General features: G+C 46.2%; 1 protein-coding gene across 8 annotated transcripts in view; it reads right to left on the bottom strand.

Moving 5' to 3' along the window:
* The window catches only part of Slc6a4 (solute carrier family 6 member 4), a 33,940-nt gene extending 15,270 nt beyond the window's left edge, over positions 1–18,670 (bottom strand). Inside the window, exons 1-7 of one of the 8 annotated variants that reach the window (XM_048793481.1) lie at positions 18,422–18,670; positions 17,804–18,048; positions 10,472–10,524; positions 4,593–5,048; positions 1,988–2,122; positions 1,330–1,549; positions 117–255 (exon numbers count right to left, since the gene is read on the bottom strand). In XM_048793481.1, the coding sequence (XP_048649438.1) occupies positions 117–255; positions 1,330–1,549; positions 1,988–2,122; positions 4,593–4,935 (837 nt within the window). In that variant the 5' untranslated portion in view covers positions 4,936–5,048; positions 10,472–10,524; positions 17,804–18,048; positions 18,422–18,670. Of the gene's footprint in view, positions 1–116; positions 256–1,329; positions 1,550–1,987; positions 2,123–4,592; positions 5,049–5,625; positions 6,053–10,471; positions 10,525–17,803; positions 18,049–18,093; positions 18,322–18,421 lie in introns of those variants that run through there. The other 7 variants (XM_048793490.1, XM_048793474.1, XM_048793468.1 and 4 more) reach the window with 7 other exon arrangements.
* Between the last annotated feature and the right edge of the window lie 968 nt (positions 18,671–19,638).

Here is a 19,638-nt window from a genome sequence, read left to right as displayed (position 1 = left end):
TTGAAAGAGACAGTGATCATCCCCTGACCAGTAGCTGTTCAGGCTACTGGGTTTTGAGTTTAAGACCCTGTAGGGCCCCTTTGCATGCTTGTATAAGCAGCCAGAGTCCTTCTCACCTTGCCAGAAGTTTTGACACCTTTCCAGATGCTGAAGTAGATAATGGTGAAGATGAGCATGATGCAGAGGGCAAGCTGCCAGCTGATGCCCCCCAGGTCCTGGAGTCCCTTAGACCGGTGGATCTGCAAGACATGGCGCCTAGAATAAAAGAAAAAGTCTGTGTGAGTATCTAGACAGTGACAGGAGCTCCCAGTTGTGATACCTCCAAGAAGGTGCCCAAGAAAAATGGACACTACACTGAAAGACCAAGTGTTCACCAAGCCTCAGAAAGGACTGGGATGGGCCCTGCTGATCCTGAAGGAGCAAGCAACAGTCAGCCAACAGTCCCTGGGAAGAGTTCTCAGCCCCAAGATAGACTTCCTGATTTCTCCTTTTGTGGCTGGGACCTAAACCTCTTTGACCAATATGCTTGACTTTTGGGTACCTGAGGATTTGTGTGTGTAGGTAGCAGGCCCCCTCCCTTACCCTGGGCAGTAGTTCTGTCTTTGGGCTGCCTGAAATTCCTACATTAAAATAATGCTATCTTTTCCAAGCATCATCTTCCAAAGGTTAGATCCTGTTTATGAAGTCGATTAAACCAGAAACTATTTGAATAGTTTCAAACTACTGAAGATCCTGGTTGTTTTGCTTTCATGGCAATTGACTGAGGAGGAGGAGCCAGGAAGAAGGGTAGTTTTGGTGTAGGGGAGTGATTTTAGAAAGTGAAGGCAGGGATCAGCTTGGACATGTTAAATAGCCTGTCCTGACAATGGGAAAGGTAGGAGATGGCGCAGCAGGTGGGATCGTGCAACACTCAAAACAGAGTTTCCTTCGGGTGTGGTGGCACACGCCTATAATCCCAGCAGCTCAGAAGGCTGAGACAGGAGGATCATGAGTCCAAAGCCAGCCTCAGCTAAAGCAAGGCACTAAGCAACTCAGTGAGACACTGTCTCTAAATAAAATACAAAATAGGGCTGAGGATGTGGCTCAGTGGTTTAGTGCCCCTGAATTCAATCCCCGTTACTCCCCCCACTCCCTCCCAACAAAACAAAGTTTCCCAGCTTCAAATCCTGCCAGATTTGGGTTCTGCCATCCCCTTTCTAATTCTCTCCTCCACCCCTGACAGTTGGCCAGGAGATTGGTAAAGAGCCCTTGGCTCCTGCCTGCTTTCTAAGAAGCCAAGTCCCAGATGTGTGGCCTGCCTGAACAGACCATCCTCTCCCGCACGCTTACGTGTAAAATTCTTCAGCAGGGGATGTGGAATGGAGTGTCCAGGTGATATTGTCCTCTGAGAAATAGTTGGTGCAGTTGCCAGTGTTCCAGGAATTCTTGCAGCTGGTCCAGGGCAGCTGATCCGTGAAGGAGGAGATGAGGTAGTAGAGCGCCCAGGCCATGATGGTGTTGTAGTAGGAGGCAGTGTAAAAGGCAATGATGCAGATGGCATAGCCGATCCCTGGGAAGTGGGTAAGAGAGGCCAAGTTCAAAGGGCAGCCCAACAGTAAAAGGCTGAGCTAGAGCACAAGAGTCCCACAGCCTGAGTGAGGGGTTAACATAGATACTGTCATCCATTTCATTCCCCAAGAATGCTGGGAACGACTGGGAAAGAGTGGCAGTGTAGCCATTTACTTGTATATGTGCAAGCTTTCATGTTTTTAAAGACGCATGTGAGCCCTGTTGATGTCCTAAATTTTTAAATTTCAGTTTACTTTTTAATTGCCATTTGTTCTGTTTCTTCTTAACAATTTCATAACACTTGAGCAGTCACAAACTTGATGACTCAAGTTGTTTCCCAGATATAGCTGAGACCTAAGTGTTTTTAGAAGCAAGTTCCCAGCTCCCACCCATTGATGAAAATGCCCCCACTGACCCATTCAGCAAACCCTTCAGTTACCTTTGAAAATTGGGCAGATTTTCCTCCATATAGAAATGCATCCATTTCGGTGGTACTGGCCCAGTGCAAGCTCCATGTAAAAGAGTGGAATTCCCCCGAAAATGGCCATGATGGTGTAGGGGAGAAGGAACGCCCCTGAAGCAGATGAAAGACAATTTCACTCCCTGACTACATCTGTCCTAGAACAATCCAATTGATCTGGACAAGAAGGCTCATGTTGAGGACTACAGAGCCACCCTGTGCTGAGTGACCTACACTGTCCTGCCCTGGTCTTGGTGCTTTGCCTGAAGTAATAATAGACAGAGCTGCACAGCTAAAAAGAAGTTTCAAGAGGAGGCTGAAGGAGTAAATGGAAAGAACACTGGGTTTGGAGTTGAAAAGGGCAGGCACTGGGAGCACCTCCACTTCTGGCTGCCTAGAGAAACCTGGGCCACTTCCCCTCTTTGAGCCCCAATGTTTTCCTCAATAAGATGACAGGGTTGAGGAGAGCTGAGGTTCCTAAACCCAGCCACACATCACAATCACCGGTGAGCTTAAAAACTCACCTCCAGATTTCAGGGCCCACCCAGATCTCCTGAAGCAGAATGTTTGGTGTGGGTGCAATGTATGATTGTTAAGCTCCTTGAATGATTCTGATGCAACCATTACAGGGTCCCTGGGTACAGACCACCTGTAATGAGCTATACAGATGCCATCATCAATGGTCACAAAACTAGAATTTTGTTCTTCTAAGTGTTTCCAGATACTTATTGATATTTGACTATATATCCATTAATTCCAGAATGATTTCTCACGAGCCATCTCTTGGGGGCCTGGCTGCAAGGGTAAGTTTTTCACAGAATAAGAAAACACAATATAAAAATAATGTTTTTGCATAATTAAGACATCTAGAAACAAAAATGTCCTTAATAATGCTTTTGGTCCTCACCTCATTTCAAAATTAAGAACAAATATGTGGCTATATTATGTCAATTAAAATAGAAGCTCTCCTTATCAAAGTTTGCCAATGTTTAAGATATCTGCAATAAATTTATTTTTTATTTATTTATTTTTTTAAATATTTATTTACATTTTAGTTTTCGGCAGACACATCTTTGTATATGGTGCTGAGGATCGAACCCGGGCAGCACCCATGCCAGAAGAGCGCGCTACCGCTTGAGCCACATCCCCAGCCCCTCTGCAATAAATGTATAAAAAAAAAGAAAAGAAAAAAAAAAAGAAAGAAAGCAGAGCTATTGCATAACTATTGATACTGATGTTTCCTTCATCTTAAGGCTGTTGGAAATGTTGGGGATTGTTCCCTTGCAGCTTGAGTTGTAGCACAAAGGGTGAGTCAGCTATGATTTTCCCTGATAACTTTCCCTTCTATAAAATGCTTTGCTCCTAGAAACCTTGAGGTCAGTGCAACTCAGAAGGGTCCCACATAACTTGCAATTACACTGGGTAAACCTGCCTTGAGAATAAAAAACCATGTTGTGTTTTCATGGTGGCCTTTGTCCAAAGGGTTTGCTTGATCAGCTTTAAAAGGAAATATCACCAGTGACCCAGCCCCTTATCTAATACTCAGGCTAAAGGTGAGTCTTTCCAAGGTAGAGATAAAGTGATTATGACTTCCGCTCCTCCCAGACCGAGCCCCTAAGCAGCTGCTTTTGCAGCTGCATGGACAAAAGTCCCTAAAAAATCTAGCAAATCTAGACTGCTTCATGTCAGGCCATGGAAGGAGTGAGGGTGACACAAATTATCCCCAAGTCTTGTTTTAGCTGCCCTCCCAAATCTATTGCCAGAGCTCCTGTCAAACTAAATATTGATTGATTTGACACCCATTTTTGCATGTTGTTTTCCTATTCTGATAACAAACCCAATGCCTACATAGAGGCCCCATTCCTGTTCTCTCCCCGCCAGGTTCCCATGTCCACATCTAACTCAGCTACAATTTTTGATCCTCTACAAGGTAATATCTGTGGATGCTTTAGAGTTACAAAGAGGAAGCAGATTTGGTCTCAGTCCTCAAAAATCTAACAATCTTATCGGAGACATAAGCATATCCATGCATGATTTGGAGTTGGCAATACTGTGGCTGGGTTCAGCCTTATACCCAGACTGGCAACTTAAGACTCTGGAGCTAAGTTGATGTCATTCTCTGACTTCACACAGGTCCCAAAGACCCAGGAGGATCTGAAGCCCTGCAGCAATCTCTCAATTTTTCCTGATGCAGATGTGACCCCTCCAGATACTTCCAAGAAGAACATGCCACAGAAGTAAAGAAACGGGACATAATGCTGCTGGCCATTCCCTCACTTTTGGCTTGGTCGGGGACGATGCTTGGACAATGCAGGATGAGGAGGCACATGGAACACTGATGATGCTAGAAACCTGTGAGGTCAGGTTTGGGAGAGCTCCTGCCCAAATCCTCAACCCAGAAAGCCTCAGACATGCTGATCTAAGCTTTTAGCTTACTAGAGATATGTCTTTTAGACTAGCATGAATGTCTAAGCAGCCATGTTCCCAGGCTCCTCTCAGTTACATGAAGCAGCTAAGACATGATTTATCCTTTGGCCTCCTGTGAGGATCTACAGCCCACCCCGTTTGTGGCTGTGATACTGACCTCCTCCATTCTGGTAGCATATGTAGGGAAAACGCCAGACATTGCCCAGGTCCACAGCATAACCAATGACTGAGAGGAGGAAATCCATCTTCTTGCCCCAGGTCTCCCGTTCCCCCTGATGAACCTCTGCCATTAGGGTGGTGGTGGCAGCTGGCATAGAGTGAGGAGTATCATCTCCTGCGCTAGGGCTCGGAACTGCAGAGTACCCATTGGACCTTTGGCCAGACTCAGCTCTTTCCTCTGTGGTGGGGACACCCTTCTGCAACACTCCATTTTTCTGACAATCCTCTCCATCCTTACAGGCTGACAGCACCTTCTGAGAATTCAAGGGCGTGGTCTCCATTCTGCAGGTTAGTAAATAATCCTGCTGCCCATCTGCCAAGGACCGGAAGGAGTCTTGCTGTTTGGGTTTGTGGATCTCCTCAGAGCTTTATGGTGGCAGGTTTGAGAGCTCTGCTGGAAAGGCACAGAGAGAAAGGAGAGAAAAAATTAGGCCTTGTGCTTGTCTTTGGTATTAACGCACTGTATTTCTTACACATTAGAAAATGGGATTATAATGCACCAGTTAAATGTGAGCCTGCCTATTTGCTGTACAAGAGTCAATCAAATCAACTCCATTTTCCAACCTGTACAGGCAGCAAATCACAATCAAGAAACCTGAAAGGAAACAACAGAACAAATACAGCATATCACCGTCCAGGCAGGGTGGCACACACCTGGAAGACCAGCAGCTTGGAGGTTGAGGCAGGCAGATTTCAAGTGCAAAGCCAGCCTCAGCAACTTAGCTAGACCGTTTCACATAAAAAATAAAAAAGGGCTGGGGATGTGGGTCAGTGGTTTAGTGTGCCTTGGTTCAATCCCTGGTACAAAAAAAAAAAAGAAGCATATCACCAATATTCACCCAGGCTCTACTTATGAAAAAGCACTTGCTTCACTTTGAGGGGCCAGAATTTCACCCCATAGTTTGTTTAGATATGATCTAAAAAGCCAAAGAGCAAAGTATAGAGGCTAAAGGCCACACTTAGTGAAATACCCCGAGATCCTTGGCTGCGGGCTTTTTCACTCTTCTTTTACCCAGGTCTGGAAAGCAGATCCTTGTGGCCTCTGGTGTTCAGTCCACAGTGCTTGGCTCTTCAGCCTTCCCATTATGCCTCTGCAGGTCTCACTAGGCTGTAATTAGCTCCACTGCTCACCATTCATCTTCTTGCTACCTACCCAGCAACTCTTGTGGCCAAGCCCCTAGTCACTCTGCAACAGTGACAGGGCAGGCAGGCTCCCTCTCACCTGGAGAGCCAGAGAGAAAAGCATGCAGTTCACTGAGGCTGGTGTGCCCCCATGGGGCCAGGGTGGCCTATGCCTTTTTTTTAGTTCCCGGGGCCAGGGTGCAGTGGAGGCAGCTCTGCTCTCCTCTGGACTGAGGTCTGAGATGGCCAACGTGGGTAGAAAGAAATCTGAGCCCTTTTGGACTTTACACCTATGACCTATTATAAAGTTGCAAGCAGCCAAGACCTCCCAGCTCACTTGGTTTCTTCTAGGCCTGAGCTTTCAAACTCTTGAAACAGATTGGAAGTTGAAACATGTTTCTCCTTAGATCATATCATACCTTTGTAGAAATGGACAGTAAGCACTATTCACATCTCTGCTGCAGAGATCCCACATCAACCTTCCAAATCCAACAGTGAGAGATGGGCTAGAGGCTAAAAATGGCAAGTGTATGTCTCCTACCTACCTATTTGGGGCTTTCTGTGACTCTGACTTATCTATACATACAAATGTGAAGATAAGATGAGCACAACTATAATCCCAGTAACTCGGAGGCTGAGACAGGAGGATTGCAAGTTTAAGGTCAGCCTCAGCCACTCAGCAAGGCCCTAAGCAACTAGCAAAACCCTGTCTCAAAATTAAAAAAAACAAAAACAAAACAAAACAAAATAAAAAACAGCTGCAGATATAGCTGCAGATGTAGCTCAGTAGTAAAGCTCCTGGGTTCAATCCCTGGTTAAAAAAAAAAAAAAAAGACAAAAACAGTTGAAAATTAGAACACAAAGTAATAACTTCACAGTGATGACTATGGACATAAATATTGGCAAAGATTAGACATGAACACCAAGGGATGAAAGTAATTAGGGTTTTGTGTTCCTTGGTTTCTTTTTATTTGTAAAGTGGAAAATAAACATTTTAAAGGGATTTATTGTTACCAAAAATATCTAAAGCACTGAGAGATAAATCAGCTCTGTGTAGTGAGGGTGTGTGTGTGTGTGTGTGTGTGTAAAGTGGGTAAACGTTCTATCCTATCCAGCTGTTTGGCCCTTGCCTACCTACCACACCCCAGACTCAAGGGAGCAAACACCATGGAGGAGAATATAAACTTCTGACAGAGCAATCTAAATAAAACCTCATTCTAAGCCAGGTGTGGTGGTGGACACCTGTAATCTCAGCTACTCAGGAGGCTGAGGCAGAAGGTTCACAAGTTGGAGGCCAGCCTGGGTAATTTAGTGAGACTCTGTCTTAAAACAAAAAATGATGGGGAGGTGCTCAGTGGTAGATTGCTTACCTAGCATGAGCAGGCTCTGGGTTCCATCCCAAACAACCACAACAAATTAAAAAAAAAAAAAAAAAAAGAAAGAAAGAAAACCTCACTGTGTTCATGCTGCTGAAGTCTCTCTCCACGTCCTTGGGACCTCAACTAAACCTGTTTTCTTCCTTTTTTCTTTCTTTCCTTTTGGAATTGAACCCAGGGCCTTGAACATGCTAGACACACTTTGTATCACTGAGCTAAATCACTAACCATACACTGTCTCATTCTCCCAGGCCAAGGGATTTTTTTTTTTTTTTTAAGAGAGCATTGATGAGATGTCAAGGTTTCTTAAATACATAGCTAAGTTAAACCTGAACTTGGCAGTCTTTGGTGGTGTTGAGAAGGCCTCTGTTCTCACTCTGGCCTACATCAGTGACATGTTTTCCACACTAAACATGGAAGAACCTGAAGACCCAATGGCAGGGATCAAGAGCTTCCCCACAGGGCTGGGGCTGTGGCTCAAGTGGTAGCGCGCTCGCCTGTCATGCGTGCGGCCCGGGTTCGATCCTCAGCACCACATACAAACAAAGATGTTGTGTCCGCTGAGAACTAAAAAAATAAATAAATATTAAAAAAAAAAAAAAAAAGAGCTTCCCCACAGGTGGCCAGGTGGCACTCAGCTGACAGAGCCTGCCAGGCCTTGCTCTTTCTTCCTCCATCCCCTGAAGTTTTCTGTAGGAACTTCTTCCCACTTCAACACTGCCACTTTCCACCCATTTAAACCCGAGAGGGGAAACATGGTCCATCTCAGTCACAGCTGTGACTCATTACCTTCCCTCCTTAGCAGCCAAACCATTTGTTGTAGATTTCATTTATTTTCTCCCTCAGGGCATCCTGCAGGGAGGGTGGAAAACACATGTGGGTTGGTGGATGGGGGTGAGAGCAATATGTGTTTTCCAGGGTCCTCAGCCCCGTAAGGCATCTGATCTTGATTGCTTCACAACTCTGATGAGCAGCTCCTGGAAGAATAATACTCTCTCCTCTATTTGTTCTGAGACAGTTTCCTGAAATACCCCGCAGCACTTTTTAACTTGGTAAAAATAAGAAAAATCATGCCTGTTAAGAGCATCCTTCAGACAACCCATGACTTTAGGCTGCCTGTCTCCAAACACTGGGCTCTCCCTGTTCAGCTTTGCTTTCTGGGGTTTTCCTACTGTGCTCCCATCCTTGATCACAGAATTTGGGATACAAAAAAAAGTGAGTCACTTGAAACCACCAAACAGGAAACACACATCTCCTTTTCTTCATTTCCCTTCTTCTCCCAGTTAAAGGAGACAAACTCCTAGTTGTGAATCTGGTGGGCCAGGAGCAGAGGACACGGGCCTGGGCCCCTGTCGACAGGCTCCTTCCTAGCTGTGTTGCCAGGACTCCTTTCCCAGTTTTGTGATTCTGCTGAACCCTCACGGGCCATTTCTACGCAGACCAGCAGATAACAATGGTTGAGAGCAGGCTGGCTCAGGTATTCAGAAGAGAGTTGATAAGAAGGTTTCTGAATGCGCTCTTGAAAGCTTTCTTTTTTAAAAGATATTTTTATCCTGCTGGGTAGGAAGATGGCAAAGGAGGTCAGAATTATAACTGTGACCTCCTCCAGGTAGCTTTTGAGTTTTTCCAGGGCCAGAAAAAGCCCCCGAAGCTTTCCTTTGAAACTTGAATGGACACTATAGCCCCAGGCTGAAGCAGGGGACAGGCTGTGAATGGTGCATGAATACCCAAGGCAGTGTGGGACAGCAACCTGACCTTCTCCCAGGTTTCCACACCTGAGGTGTGCAGCTCCGTGGTGCAGTAGACCCCAAGACAGTCATGATTAACTTTCTCTTCACACTCCAGCTTCCTCTTGGCTAATTCACTCTATTCCCTCCCACGAGTTTGTGGGGTGTGTGTGGGGGGGAGAATTGTTTCTATTCTATTTAAATTTGTGATCAAATCTCCATTCCTGTTTCCACACAACTGTCTCTGTAGCCAGGGGAACCAGTAACCGAAGGAGTAATTATGACGATTAGTCATAAAACCACCTAGCCCCTTGGAAATGCCCGTTGACTGTTTTTCTGTTGGACACTATAGAAATTTTGTACTTTGACTTCATGTGTCAAGAGCAAAGTGAATTCACATCTCAGGATACTGGATTTCCATTTTCCAAAACAAAACAAAACCCCAGCGTGAAGTATGGGTTGAACACTGAGATAAGATTAATTACAGGTCATCAAACCAAGTGGCAATTTGCATTCTCTATGCAGAGGGAGTCCAAAGTTCCCGAGGCATCCAAAGATGATAGGAATTACAGAGCTCTGATGCCTCCTGCGCAGTGAACACTGAACCTGGCCCCCTGCCGCGGAGAAGGAGTAACCCAACAAAGCCCTGCTGCTCGCCCACAGAACAGGCACAGTCCTGCCTTCATGGAATTCACAGTACAAGGCCAAATCTGGAAAGGCAGGCAGATTGCAGGACAAGCAAAGCAATGCCCTGGCCCATGCTTCCTCTAAGAGCTGTGGCGTGTGCCCTGTGGACATATCCCCATGCCTGCTGCAGCATGCTGAGATGCCCCATATTTCCAGCTCCAAAGCAGCCCTCAGGTTCAACTAATCTCCCAGGTGCTACCTTGAAGTTTCTGTCCCAAGACCTTGGAGTTTACTTGATTCGTCATCACAGGCTCCACTGGATAAAGCAGAGGCTGCATTTGTACCTGTCAGAGGGCTGCTGTCTCCAAGGTGTGTGGCATCATAGGTCACAAGTCATGGTGGCCCTTGGCTTGCCTTTCAAGCAAAATAGACTTGGGCTATCGATCAAGGGGTTTGAGAAAATCTGCTTGTGTTTTGGACATACAGGAAAGACATGAACTCTACTATCCCAGCCATCACCTCCTCCAGAGGATTCCTCATGAGAGTCAGTTTTATTTTTTATTTTTTGGAGAGGAATTAAATAGGGTAAAGTCCTCAGGGCTATTTGGGCCAGTTACCATGAGGAAAGAAAAATCTTTTCAGAACTTTCTCTGCCTGGCTGAGGAGAAAATGGGAGCTCTGAGCTTGTCTGCACAGAGTGTCCAGTCTAGAGGACTAGTCGTCCATGATGGGTCTAGATCACTGAGAGGCTGGCCAAAAAGTACAACGGATTATTCAGACTTTCATAAAAAAGAAATGAATTTGGCATAAATGGGCATGAATAATTCTTTTCCAATGAGCATGAATAGCCAAGCCTAGATTAACTGACTTCCTGAGTCATTCAGTGATAGTTCTGTGTGTCCACAACCCAGAACTCTCCTTTCTGTTTCACAGATCTGCACTGAAATCCCAGATCCACCACTTACTGGTTGTGAGACTTTGGGTAGGTCACTTAATCTCTCTGAGCCTCCAGTTCATCCTGTTGGAAAGCAGATGGTTAATATTTGAACTTGGTCAGGGCTGTTATGGGGATTATAAAAGTATGATAAATGCTTAACTTTGCTTCTAGTACACGAAAGCATCAATAAACAACAGTGGGTCACTTCACTTCCACCACCACACACATGCTACCCATTCTACTTTCCACTTAACAGTCCAGTCAATTGGGCCTCACTGGTCCCTGCAGCTCCTGTCAATCAGGGGCTTAGGGTCACCTGGAAAACTTGAAAACAACACATCACTGGCCCACCGGCTTTTCTCCCAGAGACTGGTCTTGTTCTCAAGAGATCTGTGGGGTGCCAGGCATCTGCACTTACCTTTATTTATTTTTTGGGTACAAGGGGTTGAGCCCAGGGGTGCTTAAGCCACATCCCCACTAAGCCACATCCCCAGCTCTTTTTATATTTTGAGACAGGGCTTCACTAAGTTGCTGAGGCTGGCTTTGAATTTGCAATCCCCTGTCTCAGCCTCCTGAGCCGCTGGGATTATAGGCATGTGCCACTGCACCCAGCAAGCATCTGCACTTTTCACAAGTGCCTCAGCAGACTACTCAGGGTTCCATGAACCTTAGAACACACCTTCTACACCCCCACCCAGCTTCCTCTGAGGCTTGGCTTCCTCCACGAAGCTTTCTCTTAACACCTCAGCCCAAGATGTCTCTCCTGATCCTGTATAATTTCTCATTTGCCACACAACGTTGATTAGCACTGTCACCAGTTATCCTTCTATGTATATTTGTTTTGTGTTCCCCTGGAAACAGGGGCCTGGGTCACACATCTTTGTGCCTGAAAGCCTGGCATTTGTGCAGCAGGGCTCTGCACAGGGACCCGTTCCTGGTTTTCTGAGCAGGATGCTCTTTGATGCCATAGACCTGAACTTTGGGCCAGGCACCACTCTTCCTCTTCCTGGGTCTATGTCAAATGTGGCCAGGTCCCATCCCAAGGGGCCCTGTGCCTCCCGCCTCCCCCATCAGGAGATGGGGAGATGATGGTGGAGGAGGGGGGCTGCCACAGCCATGACTTCACAGACTCAGGACTGGAAAAGACTGGCGCACGGAGGATAAAAGAATGAGCCAGGGCTGTTCTTTCAGACTTTGAACCGGCCAGGCACACCCAGCAACAGTCTGGATTCCAAATGTTCATTTGTGACTTGGTTCTTTGGCTCTTGGAATATACTTACTACCCACAGAAACCATTGTCAGAAACGGAGGCATCAAAAGCGAAAGCTGAAGGACACAGGATGAAGCCCCACCAAACAGCAGGGGAGGGGTGGTGATGAAATGGACAGAAGCATCTATTTATTACTCTTCTTTCTGGGTCTTGAGGAATATTAAATTTAAGGGCAAGGATGCAGAGAAACTATCAGATTCCTCGAAGGTGTCATCTAGGCCAGTTAAGGGCTTTAGAAATTGATGGCATGAATTTTTCTTATTCTATTTAACTTAAAAATTGTTGCAGAAAACAAAACTGCTTTTATTCTGTCTTGGTAACATATTTAAATGTGGACAAGACAGGGAAAGAGACAGGAAACTTAATGCAAAGTGATATGGTAAGATTAGGCATGTCACTTTTTTTCCCCTTCCCTTTTGCCATACTGGGAATGGAACCCAGGGCCTTGCTCATGCTAGGCAAATGCATGAGCTACACTCCCAGCCGTGACTTACATTATCAAAATAATAAAAGAATGTTTAGAAGGTGTAATTTGTGTAATTAATAGGAGCATTTCCAAACACAGCTTTGTTTCTTCAATACAAGTATATTACACAACTAATTTTCTGGGCACTGTGGCACATGCCTGTAATCCCAGCAGGTGGGGAAGTTGAGGCAGGAGGATCACAAATCTGAGCCAGCCTGAGAAACTTAGACCACATTTCATGATAAAAAATAAAGGGGGTGGGTGGGTGGGGTGGCACTAGGGAAGTGGTTCAGCAGTAGAGTGTCTTTGGTTTCAATCCCCAGTACCAAAAACAAAATAAAAGGTAAGTGGTGAGGAGGAAAGGGAAACCAGGCACATTTCTTAGTCCTGCAGGGAGAAGGAAGTGGGGAGACAGAGGAGGGAAAGTGGCTGCTAGAGGAGGGGGAACTTCAGAATTGGGGTGACATGGAGACTCCATATGGCACCTCTTTAGCTATAAGGTGAGTGAAGATTTGTACGTCACTGCTAGAAAGTGCCTGTATTCTTAGGTCAAGAAATTCTGAAATGTAGTGGGTGCGAGGATGCACACCTTTAATCCCAGTGGCTCTGGAGGCTGAGGATCTTAAGTTCAAAGCCAGCTTCTGCAATTTAGGGAGACCCCGTCTCAGAATAAAATATGGTTAAGTGCCCTGGGTTCAATCTTTGGTATGCCCCCCCCCCCAAAAAAAAAATAAATTCTGAATGTACAGTGAGTCGCATAGTTGGGGAATATTCATGGAAAAAAATCAGTTCTTTATTACACAGCATTGATCTGGTTCCCACTGTGCACTCAAAGGAAGGCAAGAAATAATTCTGACGCCTAGCAGTTTACAATCTCAAATAGTAACCCCATAAACTCAAAAGGACACCATTGAGACAACAGGGGAAATTTGACCTGTATATTCCATAACAGTTTTGTATGGATGTTTCCCTGGTATGATAATGGGGGTACGATTATTTAAGAGAGGTCCTTATTTTTAGGAGAGGCATGCGGTAAAGTAACTGGACGTCTGTAAACTCTCAAACGTTCAGCAAAAATGCATATATACAAATATGGAAATTATATATAATTACATATTATAAATAACATGTCAAATTTTCTATTACATATGCGAAAATAGATATATGTATAATTAGAGCAACTGCCTGAACAACTGGTGAAACTGGATGATTTATCTGATTTTTTTGTTCAAAATTTCTTCAAATAAATAAGTGGGAGGAGAAATATAATTCTAGTGCCTGGACCAGTGCTGGAAACTCCCAGCGGTCCCACAGAATGGCTCCGCTCCTCTCCACTCTACTCCCTTCCCCTCCCCTCCCCTCCCAGCCTCTTGCCTCCTTTTCCCTCCACGCAGCTCTTTTCCTCCAAAACAAGAGAAAGAGCCAGATAATTTGATTAGCGTTTTTAAGGCACTGGCTCCAGGACTAGTGGGGAGAGAGAAAAGAGTCCATGCCAGGAAAGGCAAGTTCTAGGCCTGTACCCTGAGAGCCACCGCCCAGTCACCTCCCTTCACCTTCAAGATCTTGCTGGCTCTCCCACTCTCTAATTATAGGCCTCTCCCTGGAAGGGAAAATTCCCTTAGAGGAAAGTCAGTCAGTTTATTTTATTCAGCAGGTCAGTAACAAAGGAAATAAAATGCTTTTTTTTTTTTTCCTTGACTATGCTCCAAAAGACCACACAAAAATGCTAGGTGGCAAAGACCCACTGATGGCCCTTCTGCAGGTGTCCACCAAACCTGTGGCTCTGGATTCTCCCAGAGCACCCAGCTGGCTCTTTCCTGAGCCACTGGGAAGTGCTCTTCCAGGTCACCACCTGGCCTGTCACAACTCTTCTTTTACCTCTGCCCTCCCTACCTCAAATGATTACATGAAGAACTGGCTCTCAGGAACCCAGGAGACCCTCCCTTTTGCCATCTGTCACTTGTCGTGCCTGGGGACCCTGGGACATCATCTCCATGTCTCCGTGTCTCTGGAGTGCATCTCTGGTTGTGCAGTCCAGGGGCTTCTGGGATTAATGGAGGTCTGTCCTGTTGTGAGTTTAAAAATCAAGGGCTTAAATACCCATTAACAAGTCCCCTTGGTCCAGGGGTGGGTGGGAGCTAGGGAGCTACTGCCAGGTTCCAGGGTAGCTGAAAGAAAGAAGAAAATAACAAGGGGGCCTACAGCCTCACACCTCACACCAGCCTTTATCTCCACTCATTTTGTCACCTTGTTAGGCGCAGGGCTGGGAAGACACTTGCTCAGTTTAAAAGCATGTTGTTGACATTTAGTAAATGAGCATTCATCTTTCCAGTCACCAGAAGCTAAAAAAAAGATGGGGAGGGGGAGTGTCAGGCTTAAGGGAATACCCTGCAGAGACATTACTCACGCAAGAGCATTTCTAAAGACGGTACAAGATCTCCAGATCTCTGCATAAATGACCTCTGGGATGCAGCCCAGCTGGGTGTGGTGGCATATGCCTGGAATCCCAGCTATTTGGGGGGGCTGAAGCAGGAGGATCACAAGTTTGAAGCAGGTCTGGGCAATTTAGCAAGACCCCATCTCCAAACAAATAAACAAAGGGCTAGGGACATGGCTCAGCGGTAGAGCACCCCTGGGTACAATCCCCAGGACTTGGAGTGGGGGCAGCACACAGAGTAGAAAAATAACATGGCCCATGGTGGGTCTTGTGCCAACCCTAGATACACAGTATACCAAAAATGACTGTTTTCTTTTTGGCCATACAGGTGACATTAGGAAAGGACTCAAGTCATGACCACATCCTGTTGATTCAAAATGCCAAAATAAAAGGTTAGTTTCATGTATTTTCAACCTGACCTCTCCTAGAAAGATGTCAATTTTACTTCCTTAAGGTGCTCTTACCACTGGGAACACAGACAGTGACTCCCCATAAGAACAGGGGTAATCTGTATGTAGTACTTGCTTCAAGTATGAAGAGACAGAGGCTTTTATCAAATGTTGGTCTCCATACTCATGCCTGTGCCACCAAATACCGAAGACCTCAGAGAACTGTGACTGGTTGGTGACAGCTCAGGGATTGGGACAGAGAATGGGCACAATCCAAATCTGTGCACGTGGAGGCCATTTCTATGGCACTACGCCCTAGGCATCTTGCAAAGGGTTTTAGGGGAGTCTGGGAACTTGGACCCCTATTGGCTGGGCATGGTTGAGGCACAGTATTTAATTTCCACATGTCAGAGTATGACAAGTCTTTGCCTTCCTATCAAACCTGAGCAGATCTCCAGACATCCCTAACTAGATAGCAACATCTGGGTAGAGTCCAAGCCCTTGGGCACTCTTGTACCATTATTACAGCTCATATATTATAGCTCATATTTTGTTTTGTTTGTTCGTTCCTTCTTTTTTTTTTTTTTTTGTGTGTGTGTGTGTGTGTGTGGTGCTGGGGATCCAACCCAGGGCTTTGTGCACACGAGACAAGCACTCTAGCAACTGAGCTACATCCCCAGCCCTTGTTTGTTCTTTATACTGGCGATTGAATTCCAGGGGCACTTTGCCCTTGAGCTACAACCCACCCTTCTTTCTTATTTTGAGGCAGGGTCTCCCTAAATTGCTGAAGCTGGCCTCAAACTTGGGATTCTCGTGCCTCAGCCTCGCTAAGTTTCTGGGATTACAGGTGTGTGTGCCTCTGAGCCAGACAGCTCACGTTTTCCTGAGCACAGAAATTATGACCACAGTTGCAGAATGAGTTGAAGCATATCATCACGCTACATAGGCACCCCCTGTTCCTCCCTGCCATTTGCAGCTGAAGATCATGAGACCCAGAGGAGCTGGGTCTATTACTGGGAATAACTAAGGCTCCGGTTGCCTTCTCAACCAAAAATGACTGCATCATTTTCCCTTTGGCCATCCAGGCAACTTTAGGAAAGGAGTCAAGTCATGACCACATCCTGTTGATTCAAAATGCCAAAATAAAATGCAACTTTGCCTCAGGCAGTCCTGCTTTCTGTGCTCTCAAATTATTTGACAAGTATGAAGAAGTGGCTACTGCCACGAACTGGTTTAATTTCTTGGAATTACCTGTGTTTCTCTTTGGTGGATTCACTCAAGGTGTTTTGCAAGCCTGCCAGACAGAGCCCAACCCATGCTCCTAATCCCCTGGAGCCACAATCCTCATTCCAGTAACCCCACCCATTTGTGAAACCCTCCACATGCCTCTCCAGGTTTCATCAAAATGCTCAGATGTCCCTGAAAATCTCCCCAAGAGGAAATTTGGAGGCCGTGGAGATTCCATTACAACTTCAACATTATCTGTTCTCCCCACTCCTACATGTCCTATGTGTATTTCGTAAATAAGGAAACGGAAAGAAATGGGTTTGAATAGCTGGGCTGATAGTTACATCTCTGAAATGTCCTGGGTGGATCACCAGAGTATTTCTGGGACTTTTGATTTAATGAGTAGTTTCAATCCGCTCGTAAATTCAGTGAAAAAAGAAAAAAAAAAAAAAAACCTACACCCAATCCAGCAAACCATTTTTTTTTCCTTTTTTCTCTCTCACAATAATCCAAAATCCCCACACATTGTGGTGATTCATCTAATGCATTTCAGAGGTGTAACTTCTAGCTCAGATATACAAACCCACTTCTTTTAGTGGAGCTCAGTGGTAGAGCATGTGGTTAACATGCAAGAGGTCCTGGATTCCTTCCCTGGCATTGCAAAAAAATTTTTTAAAAAGGTACATTTTCACATGCTACAGAAAAACTTGCCTCTCTTCCATACTGAACAGTCATCTCCACCCCCTCCTGTGAGACAAAAACCCCGAGTCTTCAGGCAGCAGCATCTCCACACAATAGCAAGCTATGGGACAAAGAGTCAAAGCCATGTGTTTCCTTGCACTCCTACACTCCATGACACTATCACTGCCCCTAGCTCTCCTCCCTTTCACTAAACACAAATCCCAACGTTGTCATCTTAGACATTTTTTCTATGTAACTGAAGGCAAAACATATTAAATATTTGATCTCGTCTTACTATGATGAGAGCTAGCAGGCTCATAAATAATCCATTGACCTGGTTCATTTTTCTGGACAAAAAAATTGATTATAAAAATACATACACACGAGCTTTTGTAATGTCTGACTCTTAGAAATCCTCTCCAATTCTTTAGAAACTCCAACTGGAAAAGGAACAATTCAATAAGAAAAGCCTCAGTGCAAAAGGAAATCTGCTCCTTAGCATTCGTCAGCTCCTGAGAGCCTTTTCAGAACAAATTTGAACGTACACATTCTTCAAGCAACTGATGGCTGTGCATTTTAGCCATGTAGATCAGCCCGTTGGAGTTTCGCATAAATTCTGAATGGCCTGTGAGTATCAGAGCCAGCAACCAGCTCTGCCAGCGAAACCAACCAAGCGCACGGAGACTCGGCCCACTTAAGTATCACTCAAAGATTTCTCTAGATATTTGGGCATTTGTGTCAACCAGAACTCTCCCTGCACAAATGCGTTTGCATAAAGCCACCTGCACGCGATGGCAGCAAAGTAAAGATCAAATATAAAACCACGGGTTAAAACTACAACTTTTCCCTATGCGCAGGACAGCACTTTGCTTTTTAAAGACCATCTTTACCTGGTCTTCTAGCTTGAGCTCAAGCGCTCGCTGAGCCTCCGCAAGCAATAGACAAAGAAGCCCTCCAAAGCGCCTGCAGCCCACAGACGCGCTCCACGCTACCCTCTCCTCGGGTGTATCTGCGAGTGGCACTTGTCTTGGTTAGAATGGAGGGTGCGGGAGGCAGGCGCGCACCGCCCGGAGCGCCTCAGCAGGACCAGAGAGCTCAGCTGCACGACGGCTCCGCTCCAGGCAAGGGAGGGGTTCTGGAAAGAAACCGAGATCAGAGGCAAAAAGAAAAGCGGACCCACCTGCCGGCTGGGCGTGGGGAGGCTGGTACAGCGCTGGGGAGGCGGTGCGACCCTCGCGCCCTCGAGGCACTAGGGCAGCAGCTATGCCTGTGAGCAGCGGCGCCCGCGCCGCACTATTTGTACTCTCGGCCCCTCACATGGTCTGATCTCTAGATAGCCGCTGCCAAAGAGCTGTTTAAGAATTTTTTGCGTCACTTTGAAGCGAATAAACTTTATGTTTCACCGCAGCCGCAGCTGGGCGCTCCTCTTAGACAGAGGGAAAGTCTGGGGCTCCCATGCAACCCCAGCCGTGGGAGGGGACGGACATCCCCCCACCCATCACACTCACTCGCAGTGCCCTCAGCCGCGAGGGACCCGAGGGGGGCTGGTAGCGGGCAGAGCAGAGCGAAGGACTCGAGGTGTCTACTCTTGAATCTTGCGGGGCGTGGGGCTGCTCCACTTCTAAATCCGCCCAAAGTAGTGTCTAGGTTTTCTCTTAGAACGATTTTTCTTGACCACCAACTCTTCCCTATCATCCCCATCCCGACGAGTCCTGCCTCATTTCTTTTCCTAAGACTTCACGGCACTTGGCTCCACTGATGGGACGTGAGCTCAGCCAGGGGGGGCCTCCTCGTCTTAACTCCTCTGCCAACTCGGAGCCCCCTGCAGCTGCACGCAGTAAATACTTGCAGAATGAATGGAAGACGCTTTCCTTTCGTTAACCAGCTACAGCTCCAAGCAGTTTTCAAACAGAGAGCACACGGGCTGATCTGCAGAAACGCCCGTGGTTTTCGACAAGGATCAGGCTACTTCAATAGTTGAATTATCTCAAGGGTTTTAAGAGGAGACCCCCCCTCTTTAAAATGTTTTGGACACCTTTGTTATTTTATTTATTTATTTTTATGTGGCTCTAAGGATTGAACCCAGTGCCTCACATGTGCTAGGCAAGCCCTCTACCACTGAGTCACACCCCCAGCCTGAGCCCATTGTTTTTGAACCACATGCATATGTTGTTTTGCTAATTTAAAAAACTTACTGTTATCATATTAGTTTTTTGCTAAAATTATGTAAAAATTTTAAAGTACAGATGAAGTACTTGATTTGTGCAGAGATGTCATGGTTGGGACCAACCAATCAGCCTACCTCTCCCAATAGGAGGAGGCCAGGGGATACTGCAGTGAAATCAAAGCCAAAAACAAAGTAAAAATAACAAGTTTGCAGTTTCAGGAAAGCTGCAGCCCCTTGGCACATGGGGGGAACTAAACCCAGAAAGCCCAGAGCACCCAGCTGAGCTGAACAGGCACCGGGAAGGACCAAGGACAACTGTCCGCAGGTGTGGGGAGCTCTGCAAGGAGAGGGATCAGCACAGGGTTTTGGTGCCACCTAGACACCAGGGAGGGGACTGCAAAGATTTGAAAGCATTCCCAGAGCACCAAGATGCCTTGGGGAACTAACTGCCTGGTGCTCAGGGGAACAAATTGAGGCTGGGGACCTGGGCAGGCTTGGGTATTTCATGTCCTAATCAAGTCCGCAGGTGACAGGCTCCGCACTGGGCTGCTCCAACAG

Source organism: Marmota marmota, unplaced genomic scaffold, assembly GCF_001458135.2.
Source record: "Marmota marmota marmota unplaced genomic scaffold, marMar, whole genome shotgun sequence".
NCBI classification, from domain to species: Eukaryota; Metazoa; Chordata; class Mammalia; order Rodentia; family Sciuridae; genus Marmota; species Marmota marmota.
This window is presented reverse-complemented; position numbering and strand designations above follow the sequence as displayed.